We start from the raw sequence: 12,219 nt of genomic DNA on the forward strand, positions 1-12,219 counted from the left end.
CAACCTACTGGTCCTGGCTGAACATTGACAAGCTCTTTTGAGAATGTATGACCTATTGCATTTATATGTGCCACCTTGTCGAGGTGCTGCTCGCTCGCCTGTTAGCTCAACAAGAATATCTTTCTTATTTTGCTTCAAGGTAAAGAGAAACCAGTCTTTGAGCTCGTACGTCCAGAGGCAGGGGTGGTATGATATCTCCTTGCATCTCTCCATGTCTTTGTAAGCAGGAGCGGTTTGGTTAGAAATGTTCTCGTTTGACAGCTGTAATGTGATCTGACAGTTCAATCGAAAAAGCATGAGCACTTCGCGTCAAGATTTTTCCTCGTTATTCGAGATGGTGGCAGCTAGCGGGCTTTGCCCCGTACCGTCCGAGATAAACGTTCTCGATGATTCGGAGCCCTGTGTGAGTGCTTCAACCGGTTTCAACTTTCGGAATGCTGTGGTGTTGACCTGTATTCAGCGCGTTTTTGGAATAAACAGCGAACACATCTGCTCGATGATGGAGTGCGTAGTGGAAATATCAATGCACTGGTGTCTAATTGATTTCCGTAGCGTGTTAGTAGTTTTGCGTGATTGTGAGTTTGTTTCGAACCTAGATTCACACTCATGTGAGGCCGGCATCATAAACACCATTGCATTAAGCGTTAATAAACTAAGGAAGCTATTCTAGGTTCTGCACTCGGCCTGCATGAGTAGCGTTTTTTTTCTTCTTCCAAACCTATCTGAAACCGCCAATCAGTGCTATGACACATCACAGCTCGACAGATACGGCTGATAATGCGTTGTCAGAAAATCGTCTACAGTGTATGCGTATTCTTCGACGAATTCGCTGCGATAACAACCTTACATGTGAGTTCTACATACTGCTTTTTATAAACATATTTTTTCAAGTTCATCTTGAAATTCGGGCATATCTTTTGCTCTCAGTCTCCGATTTGTATTTGAGTTACTAGATATATATTGTGCATTCACCCGAAACGAATGTCGCTTTCCAAAATGCTATTTGCAGGTCCTCGTGCATGTTGCTGGACTAGATTCCTTAACAGTCTGTTAACTTTTGTTTCTTTTCCGTAGGATGAAAGCCTTTTACATGTCCTGCACCAACTTGAAGCATTGGTGACAGGAGACCTAGCCCCAACTTCAACAGGTGAACCCTACACCACTGCCTGAGGAATTTTCTTTAATGAACTGTGCGCTTGTCTCACGCAACATAAGGTACCATCCATGAATGTAAACTCCTATCCTGTTGGCAGGATTGGGCATGTATGGGCTATGAAAGGTCACTATATGCTTTCAGGATTTAATCCACAATGGTAATGAAGTTGTTAAGACATTTTGCTGCTTGATAGGACGTCACACATTCACCTCTCAGCCCTACATAACAGCCACTGGTGTGGTGTGAGGTGCAACCGTAATTTGTTTACTGACTTGAAATTCTCTCCAGTTGATATGTCTTAGTTATAAACAGCTCGATGGCAGCAAGATTGAAAAGTGTGAAAGAGAGGACGCTTGAGTTCAGTTTAGGAATAGGATTGAATTATTGGGCACTGAGGAGAGTTGTACAAAACCAGTTGTGTACTGAGTCACTATAGGAGGAGAACCCAGTGGTTCCTGTGAATTTAACACCCCCCCCCCTCACCTCCCCCATCCCTTGTATGTAAATTGAATCCTAGCAAGATTTCAGTTTTCCACCGTCTGGGTGGGTTTACCCACTGGTTCCCAGGAGGTGCAGCATGGCAACATGTCACCCTTCTCCGCGCATATGGTTGCATGTGTGAACTTTATGAGAGGAGTGTTTAGCAGGAATTTCCAATGCTACATGTTCCACTTATTTCTGGTACAAATGTGCTTTGGCACTGACCCTTCTCTCCATATATACTGTCATCCTTGTGTGTAGTTTTTCTTCAGGCTCTTCAAATGAGTCCCACTATGCTAACAAAGAGGGTTCAGCTTAAGTTAAGGACAGCACAGAGAGCTATGGAAGCTATGGAAAGAAAAATGGTAGGTGTAACTTTAAGAGATCGGAAGCGGCAGAGTGGGTGAGAGAACGAACGCGTGTTAATGATATCCTAGTTGAAATTAAGAGGAAGAAGTGGGCTTGGGCAAGGCATGTAATGCGAAGGCAAGATAACCGCTGGTCCTTAAGGGTAACGGAGTGGATTCCAAGAGAAGGCAAACGTAGCAGGGGGCGGCAGAAAATTAGGTGGGCGGACGAGATTAAGAAATTTGCGGGAATATGGTGGCCACGGCTGGCGCAGGACAGGGTTAATTGGAGAGACATGGGAGAGGCCTTTGCCCTGCAGTGGGCGTAGTCAGGCTGATGATGATGATGATGATGATGATGATGTTACATTGCACATTGCAGGGTTCAAGCCATCATCAAACTTTGTTGCAATGCTGGTGATTGGCTGGCTAGTGGCACGAAGGAATGTACTGGAGATCCTGCTGGAAGGAATCATCTCTCCTTCAGGCACTGTTGTAACCAAGGTGAGATCTGAAACTGTGCACAGTTTGTTTCAACCGTTGTTCTTGGCAGCCTGTAAATAGGCTACCACAAAAACATACAAAAATTAGTAACTTTGTTGCATTGGCTACATCATGTCTAAAGTATAAAATGCTATTTCTGTGTAGCATATGCATTCATAGAACTCTATGACCTTGTAGCTAGGTGTTGTATGATAACTACATACTACTGCCAGTTTTACTGGTCTACCTGAAGGGGAACTCTTGTGGGCTCCTCTGATCTTGAAATTTTGCACTGGGGTCAGGCAACCCCAGATATGAAAGACGAGTTGGAACAAGGCAAAACACAACTGGAACCAACTGGAATCCGGCTGGGTCTACTTGCTTTCAAGTGTGTTAGCCTGTTACAACTGGTCTTTTTTAACTGGAACTCTCCAGAAATGTCACATTTGGCTGGAGATAGGTTGAGCTGGCAGTTATTAGGAGAGGCCTCTGTTATGCTACGAACTAAAACCTGGCTGAAAATAGTGGTGATTATGACGGTGACAGTGATGTTGTTGAGTGACTTCATTATGTGCAGCACACAGTTTGCAGATTTTGGGGAAACTGGTCTGATGGAATTTCATTAGTTGTGCCGAGCCACTGGCATGATCTGGCTATTTTGCTTAGTGGGACTATAAAGGAGATGTGCCAAAAATAGCTTAAACACAGCTTGATTTAGAGGCGTGCTTTGGTTGTAAGAGTATACCTGCGGCACAAAGTTTGTAGTAAGCTTGGTGGTGTGAAGCCAGTTTGCACGGACGGGCAAGCTTAACAGACATCATCATCATCATCAGCCTGACCACGCTCACTGCAGGGCAAAGGCCTCTCCTATGTCTCTCCAATTAACCCTGTCCTTCGCTAGTCCTTTGAGGGATAATGGTAAAGTGCTGTTCATGATCTTAGAGAACCTGCCATAAGTGCTCCACCCCATTCTTAATCTTCTAGTTATTTCCCTCTCATTATCTGGATCAGCGGTCACCACCTGCCCTAAGTAGACATATTCCCTTGCTGCTTCCAGCACCTCGCTACCGATTGTGAACTACTGTTTTCTTGCTAGACTGCTGTACATTACTTTGGTTTTCTGAATGTTAATTTTTAGACCCACCATTCTGGTCTTCCTGTCTAGCTCATTCATCATGCGTTGCAAAGTTCAAACAAATTTCAGACAAAGTTCTGGTGTAAGTTTTTTCATAAACATTGAAGGAAGACGCTAGCAGTGGCAATTGAGGCATTTGGTGTTCAGTAGTAGTTGTAGTGATTGGGCAATCAAATTCATATTTTCAAAATAAGCATAACGTAAATGTTCCCATATGGCAAACCAGGGGTTCTCAAACTGGGTTCCGCGGAACACAGGGGTTCCGCGGGCTGTCTTCTTGTGTTCCGCGAGAACCCTCACCGGCCCTGACCCGGCAGCTGATATGAGACTGGCTCTGAGTGCTACTGAGCCACGCTTTGACTTGCTCTTTAAAGGGAAGCAGTACCACCCATCACATTAGTATTTGTATTAATCTGTGCAATGAACATTTATCCTCTGCAACTTTCCCTTTGCAAAAATGCACTCGACAACAAACTTCCCCTGGAATAATTTCCCAATAAGTTCCCTGGAACTTATTGAAGGCTTTTGGGGTTCCTCCAAGCAAAAAAGTTTGAGAACCCCTGTGGTAAACAATCCTTATTAAATGTGAAAATAAATACCCGCGTACTATGTGATTTCAATGTTGATCAAAGAACCTAGGGTGATCTACATTCATCTGGAACTCTCCATAATGTCATCCTTCATAGCTGACAAGCTCCATCAGGACTTTAAACCTCACATACCATACAATCCTTAAAATTAAATTTGGCTGTTACTGGATATCATATCTTTTATTGTACATAAGCCCACAAGGACACAAAAAGAAGGCAGAAGGGTGTGTCTCTGACTCACAGCTACACTTGTTATGGTGAAATATGTCATCATCATCACATCATCATCATCAGCCTGACTACGCCCACTGCAGGGCAAAGGCCTCTCCCATGTCTCTCCAATTAACACCCTGTCCTTTGCCAGCTGTGGCCACCGTATCCCAGCAAACTTCTTAATCTCATCTGCCCACCTGACTTTCTGCCACCCCCTGCTACGCTTGTATTCTCTGGCTCTTTTGCTTGGGGTAATGGATTGGATTCCAAGAAAAGGCAAGCGTGAAATATGTATGGCACAGTTAACAGAGTTTGCACGTGACTGTTGGCTTCGGTAATGTATTTCATAACGAGCACCTCTTTCCACAGTGCACTAAAGATTGCCCTACTACACAGTCTGTCACAGAGATACTAGCCTCTTGATATTAATGAAATGCATGTTTTTTTTTTCTGAGACGCAGCATGTGACATGCTGGGCTCTTTTAATCGCTGTCGTTGCAACATTGTGATTATTACACTCTGAAATTTGTTGTGAAGTGCAGTGCATTTTATTATTCTCTTTAAAGCAGTTTTATTTTGTTTTCACTTACTCTTTATTTTGTTATACCTTTTGTTGACATCAGAAAATGTGAGCTTGCTGTTGTTAGTAAGGCTTGGTTAGATGTGTAAACATTGACTGGTTTCACCTAATTTGAAGCATTACACATTTTTTTTTTTTACTTTGGCACATCACTGCATGAAAGGTAACTACATGGCTGTGCATGTCATGTAGAATTCACAAGCATAGCTAACGTAATCCTTCATTCGTTGCAGTGGCCTCTTTCTCTGCTTCTGTGGTCAGAAAGCAGTTATACGCTGATGTTAGTCCTTGTATCTCCAGGTGTGTCTGCTATCAGTCAGTTGTCTGCATGTTATTTTTTGTTCACATATGCAGAGAAAGACTCTTTATGGGCATTACATAGACGGTTGAAAAGAGCTCATAAAACTGTAGTAATACATAATGCAGTGAATCATAAAACAAGAAAACATAAGCAAAACATGCCCATCAATATTCTGAGAACATAACTTCGTAAAAAGAGGGGTTTATTCACATTTCCTAAAGGCACAAAATCTGCGTTAAATGTATAACATGTGTAATATGCACTTACCTTTGTATTCAGTAATTATATACCGCATTCAAATCAACGAGCCAAATGTGCTGAGGTGACTTACAGCAGGCTTCCTAATACATTTAATGAATGGACTATTTTTATGTGCCAAAGGAACATTATGAGCTGTGAGGAACCACATTGCAATGGGTGGCTTAATATTAGTTTTCTGTTCTTTGCCTCATGGATAGTGTATTCCAGCCTTTTGACACACCTAGTTGTAGTAGCATTTAAACATCGCCTGTGAGATTAGATGTGCCACAGGTGTAGTCGACTGTGTTGGCAGCATTGTTTTTTTGCCAAGAACAGACCTTCAGAAATATGCCTGTGCTTTTGATACTTTACTACCTTTTTTTCTTGATAAGGTAATACATATGTGATGAGCAACAAACTAGGCTGATAGCCACAGCTGGTGAATGAATTACTGATGCATTTGATGAAGCAGTCGATATATAGATGACTCTTAATACCTCATACTTGAAAAGAACCAAAAATTACTTCAGGTTATGTGGAAATTCAGTTAAGGAAAGCGTTTTTAATACACTTTATATTAATGGTACTAAAGCGTCAGTTTGAACGGTTGGAAGTTTGGACTGAGCGAATTGAAATCAACAAGGTTTCACTGTAGTACATTGTCTGGTAGCAGAGATTCAAACAGTGGTGCTCGAAGAAGGAAGTTGATAGTAGATAAATCAGAAGCAATTAGAAACGAAATTTATTCAACATGTTTTGCACAGATGAAAACCTGTAATGCAACAACATATGCAAGTGGCCTGCTAAATGTTTAGTTAGTGTTTGGTTTATTGGTTGGTTTGCTGCGGTGGCTCAGTGGTTACGGTGCTCGGCTGCTGACCCGAAAGACGCGGGTTCGATCCCGGCCGCGGCGGCTGAATTTCGATGAAGGTGAAATTCTAGAGGCCTGTGCACTGTGCGATGTCAGTGCACGTTAAAGAGCCCCAGGTGGTCGAAATTTCCAGAGCCCTTCACTACGGCGTCCCTCATAGCCTCAGTTGCTTTGGGATGTTAAACCCCAATAAACCAATAAACCAAGTTAGTGTGTTCTGTGAGATGTTTAGTTGAGCAAGAGTGAAGGCATCACTAAAAGTGATCATCTGAAGATACAGCCTCTGAAGATCTGCTTTTGTGCTTCTTTGCCATCCTGAAGCGACTGCATTGGCGTTTGCTGCAGAAACCGGAGCAGTCGCAGCTGCCTCAGCAGTCCGATGGGATCAGTCAGGATGCCTGTCGCCTGGCTTGGTCTCGCCTACGCCTGAGCCTCAAGAGCCTTTCGACCGCCATGCAGCAGTATGCCTGCCTACTGCACAAGGTTAGCGCTGGTGGCACCGGGGTTTGCAGCTCATTTTGTGGTTGTGCAAACCAGTGAAACTCTTTTGGGCAAACTCCAGAAGGACTAAACTGAAACTTGGGCGAGTTGGTAATCCATCGTGTAATACAGCACGATTTGAAACTAGGATGAAGGAAGACCGATGAGGACGACCGCTGACTTACAACTGAAGTTTATTACTTGGCCTTCAGAAATATGTGACAGGCTCATCCATCAAAATAAAACATATCAGCAGTCACGAGAGAAGGTACGTACTAACTGTTGATGGTGACAACAGTGGCGTCATTTAGTTGTTGCTAAAAACCCGAGTTCATTTTCTGTTATTGCCACAGAGGGGCTGCTGACACATGCTTCCTTTACCCTTGTGATTTCTGCAGCTTCAAGAATTTCGCGAGTTAGCTGATTGTTGGGTCTGTTCGTCACTTTTGTTTCTACAATACAAGGCCTGCATATTTTGCTGTTACGATCCCTGCAGTGTATCTCAAGGGCTCCTTTCACTATGTCATGTACATTATCGCGACGCTCCTTCAGGCATTCATTGAGGCGTCTTCCAGCTTGCCCTGCATATTGTTTACTGCACAGTAACAGGATTGAGTACACAATACTTTCCTAACAATGCGCAAATTGATTTTTGTGTTTTCCAGAACATTTTTCTGCAACAATTTTCGCGTCGTTCACTTTTCCGCGAATCTTCCCCAGCTTGTCATGGGGCCTAGAAGACTACTTCAATGTCCACTCGATTACCTATCTTTTTCTGTCCGTGTGAGGGGTGGAGAATGTAAGGAACAACTGTTAGCTTTTCTCTTTTTTCTGAACAGTTGTAGACGTTTCATCATTTTTGTTTGTTCTGGGTGACTTTAAACTTAAAAGAATTGATTCGTCTTTTGAGACAAGCAGCTTCTTGGGTGGGGGTAACCAGAATTCACAAGGCATTGGGTTTCATAACTGAAGCTATTTTTCCACTACTAACACTAATACTTTGTAATACTAATGCACTTAAAAAATCTTGCATCAGTTCTGTGAAATCATGACAATTCTTACCATTTCCACTATTTATGCATGAAAGGTAACTAAATTTGGCATAGATATGTGACCTTTTACCTATGTTCATTTCGGAACCGCATTTTGTTCCAAGCTGGCTGGTATAGTTGGTGAGTAATTACAAGTAACAGACTCCTAAAGTTGTCCCAGGGCATTCTCTAATTAAGAAGAAGTTAACAAGTTTTTTATGTCATAATGTTTACAAAGCCCAGTTCTGTGCAATAAAACTACTAGTTATTTTTTTAGATGCCCAGTACTAGGGGCGTGCGAATAGCCGGAAATTCGGAATACTGTATCAAAAATCCCCCTATTCGATTATTTCAGTGAATAAAATATGTGTTCAAAATTATTCGAAACAAATCTAATATGTCCTCAAGTTTTCAAATGTTTTTTGAATAATTGGCATGAAATTTGAAAAAGGCCGGCCGTATTTTTCTTCCACGGCTATTCCAAAAACAGAGACCATATACTCCGCGTACTATGCTGCCGCAATCGGTATGCACGGGGTGAAGGGTTCCGCACCACGGGTTTGGTCCATTCTCGTGGCATTGTTCATAGTCCTCATGCATGGCCTCAGAGACATTGTTACTTGGCAGGGCCCAGGCAGGTTCAGCAAACCTGGCCTTTATGCCTGACCTCGGAGGCCATGCCTCATATGTAGCTCTGGCCTGTCTCATGCGCTGAGATGTGGTGGTAGCTTATTATCTTCCGTTACGAACAGCAAAAGGCACTTTTCTTGTGTGCATAACATGACAATGATAAAGTTATTACACTTACTTCATGTTGCGACCCCACAAATGGAAATCGGTGTTGTGTCTTTTAATAGACACAGCTGTAACTGCGAAAGCAGCCCTTCGCTGTTTCTCATGATTGCTCACTGAGTATTCGCATAAGTAGCGAATATTCGTAAAAATATTCGATTTGTATTTGATTCTGTTTTCAGCTAATCTGTTCGATTCAGTTTGGAAAAAAGATTCGCACATCCCTCCTTACCTAGTACTCATGCAAATAAAAGTTAATCTCCAGCATGGATATAAACATGACAAAGTTTCTTAAAAAAATAACTTTCAAAGCCTATTGCACACGTATGGAGAAAAATCGAGAGCTTTATTGCACTCCTCAACGTCTTTGGATTCAAGTGTAGCAAACAGAATCATTCTACAGGGATTTATTACGAAATACAGAAGGGGTGAGGATAGCACATGCAGAAAAAATGAAAGCTGAGATAATGAGCCTTAAAGTTTATTCCTTATTTGCCTTGTTTATCACCTTGTACGTTTTTGCTTTCGATCAGAAAAATGTGGCATTGCATCCAGTGGAAGTCCCGATCTTCTGATCTCTCCTCTCCTTGGTGACACTCCCATAGTGGTGCTCTATCATCGAAAACCAGTTGAATTCACTATGTGCCGGGTCAATTGGAAACGTGATACACATTAAAAAACGTCATTTTCTGTATTTGTATTGTATGCTATAGTTTTTTACCATGAGGCAGATGAAGGCCTGAGAGCTATGAAAAAAATACAGTTTGAAAAAAACGAAAAATTTGACCAATTTAGCCATTTTATTTTCTGCGTTCTCACTTAATAGGAATGCTGAGTAAAGAGTTGAGTCGGATTTTTTCTTTTTCTTGTGCTTTCTGCACCTTTCGTATCCTTGGTTCCAAGGTTGAGAAATAAATCTTCTGTTGTTGACAGCATGGTGTGTATTTTATGCTTTTCTTCACCATGAGCTGGGTTGATTTCATCATTCTTGATGAACATTTCAAGATTTCATCAGCGCTGATGAACATTCTCAAAGTTAAGGAAAGGGGAATGAGGGGCTCGTTATAAATATGAGAGAAGCCAACAGCCACAGAAACCAAGGGGCGCAGGGGATTTTTTAATTTATTTATTTATTTTGTGGTGTTGATCAATTTATAATATTGCTGAATATTTTGTCGCTTAAAGCTAATTGATTAGAAAAGCAGAAGAAAAAACAACCACATGCCGCCGGTGGGATCCGAACCCACGACCTCCGAATTAAACGTCCGGTGCTCTACCGCTGAGCTACGACGACGACTGTCAATCCTTCTGCTTTTCAGGGGTATCTATATTTACAAATAACCTAACCTTGGGAGTGTTCACCAGCGCCACCCACATTCTTAAGCGGCGGATGTAGCACGTCCTGAGTTACCGCTGATGTGACGTAGAACGTCATCGAACGGCGAGGGTGGAAGCTGTGTGAGAACCCTCTTATGCTTCCTAAGGCATCAAGGCTGCCAGAACCGAGGCCCTCGTTAAGCAATTAAGCAGACATGGAAAGGGGAATGAGGGGCTCGTTATAAATATGAGAGAAGCCAACAGCCACAGAAACCAAGGGGCGCAGGGGATTTTTAAATTTATTTATTTATTTTGTGGTGTTGATCAATTTATAATATTACTGAATATTTTGTCGCTTAAAGCTAATTGATTAGAAAAGCAGAAGAAAAAACAACCACATGCCGCCGGTGGGATCCGAACCCACGACCTCCGAATTAAACGTCCGGTGCTCTACCGCTGAGCTACGGCGACGACTGTCAATCCTTCTGCTTTTCGGGGGTATTTATATTTACAAATAACCTAACCTTGGGAGTGTTCACCAGCGCCACCCACATTCTTAAGCGGCGGACGTAGCACGTCCTGAGTTACCGCTGATGTGACGTAGTACGTCCTGAGTTACTACTGATGTGACGTAGAACGTCATCGAACGGCGAGGGTGGAAGCTGTGTGAGAACCCTCTTATGCTTCCTAAGGCATCAAGGCTGCCAGAACCGAGGCCCTCGTTAAGCAATTAAGCAGACATGGAAAGGGGAATGAGGGGCTCGTTATAAATATGAGAGAAGCCAACAGCCACAGAAACCAAGGGGCACAGGGGATTTTTTAATTAATTTATTTATTTTGTGGTGTTGATCAATTTATAATATTACTGAATATTTTGTTGCTTAAAGCTAATTGATTAGAAAAACAGAAGAAAAAACAACCACATGCCGCCGGTGGGATCCGAACCCACGACCTCCGAATTACGCGTCCGGTGGCTGTTGGCTTCTCTCACTCTCAAAGTTAGGTTATTTGTGAACATAAATACTCCCGAAAGCAGAAGGTTTGACAGCCGTCGCCGTAGCTCAGCGGTAGAGCACCGGACGCGTAATTCGGAGGTCGTGGGTTCGGATCCCACCGGCGGCATGTGGTTGTTTTTTCTTCTGCTTTTCTAATCAATTAGCTTTAAGCAATAACATATTCAGTAATATTCTAAATCGAACAGCGGCACAAAATAAATAAATAAATTAAAAATCCTCTGTGTACCTTGGTTTCTGTGGCTGTTGGCTTCTCTTATATTTATAACGAGCCCCTCATTCGCCCTCCCTTGTTTGCTTTAGTGTACCATGAGAAGCAGACAGTGTTGGCTGTATTCTCATCTCATTAGCTGGAAATGAGTTTAGTCAAGAATTCGAAAATAAGTTGTCCTGATTTGGGACACCTTCATATGCAAGAAGGGAACCTAATCAGTCAGATGAGATCCTAAATGTAAGAAGGAAGGAATGCAAGGAAGTTATGAGCACTGATTAACATATGTGAGTATCCAGAAGTACACTCCAGAAATTTAGTGCAGCTGTTAAATGGACACTGAGAACGAATATAAGTTGGCCGGTTTTGGTAGGATAATCGCAAAGAGACAGCTCTCACTGAAAATATAGCTTTCATAAACTAGAAACAACCAAAGTATTAAATACAGGTGTCGTCATCACTGATTGATTGATGGGCTAGTAAAACGCCCATGTCGACACCAGTTTTTGGGCGTGGATCTCAGAAGCCACGCTGCACCGCTATTCAACTGACCTGTTAGGTAAGGATGTCACGAATGTTAATTGGCTGGCAGGAGGATTTTGATGTCCAATTCTCTCGCTGATAAGTGCGTCTTTTGCCGCCGGCCATATGTCAACATACTCTGAAAGAGCCACCCAGAATAAGTTTTTGCTGAGAACAATAATTGGATGGAGTTGTAATTAGTGTCCCTTTAATAAGAAATGTCATAGACAAAACAGCAACAGCCACAGTGCTTGGACGTACAAGAACATAAAGCTGGGTCCTGAGCCATGTCAGCATAGGTGGTAATGAAATAGCCGATGCGTGCGCTGCATGAGCTCACAAAGGAAAAATAGAAAAAATAAATATTCCGCACAAAGATTGCTTGAAGCTGTTTGAAGAATGGCAGGCCTCTTGGGATAATTAAACCGGCAGTAAACTGCGCTTGGTAAAGCCGATC

The 12,219-nt window shown here is 42.5% G+C and overlaps 1 protein-coding gene and 2 non-coding genes across 3 annotated transcripts in view; 1 reads left to right on the forward strand and 2 right to left on the reverse strand.

Moving 5' to 3' along the window:
• The window catches only part of LOC149332220 (uncharacterized), a 26,068-nt gene continuing 13,849 nt past the window's right edge, over positions 1-12,219 (forward strand). The window contains exons 1-4 of the mRNA XM_089557166.1: positions 1-403; positions 1,075-1,147; positions 2,366-2,487; positions 6,742-6,879. Coding sequence (XP_089413292.1) covers positions 296-403; positions 1,075-1,147; positions 2,366-2,487; positions 6,742-6,879 — 441 coding nt within the window. The 5' untranslated portion in view covers positions 1-295. The remainder of the gene's footprint in view (positions 404-1,074; positions 1,148-2,365; positions 2,488-6,741; positions 6,880-12,219) is intronic.
• Positions 9,922-9,993, reverse strand: TRNAK-UUU (transfer RNA lysine (anticodon UUU)). Its single transcript has one exon. It is a non-coding gene; the product is annotated as a tRNA-Lys (tRNA).
• TRNAK-UUU (transfer RNA lysine (anticodon UUU)) lies at positions 10,416-10,487 on the reverse strand. The gene has a single exon. It is a non-coding gene; the product is annotated as a tRNA-Lys (tRNA).

The sequence above is a fragment of the Amblyomma mixtum genome, chromosome 8 (assembly GCF_055824585.1).
Source record: "Amblyomma mixtum isolate Tamu chromosome 8, ASM5582458v1, whole genome shotgun sequence".
NCBI classification, from domain to species: domain Eukaryota; kingdom Metazoa; phylum Arthropoda; class Arachnida; order Ixodida; family Ixodidae; genus Amblyomma; species Amblyomma mixtum.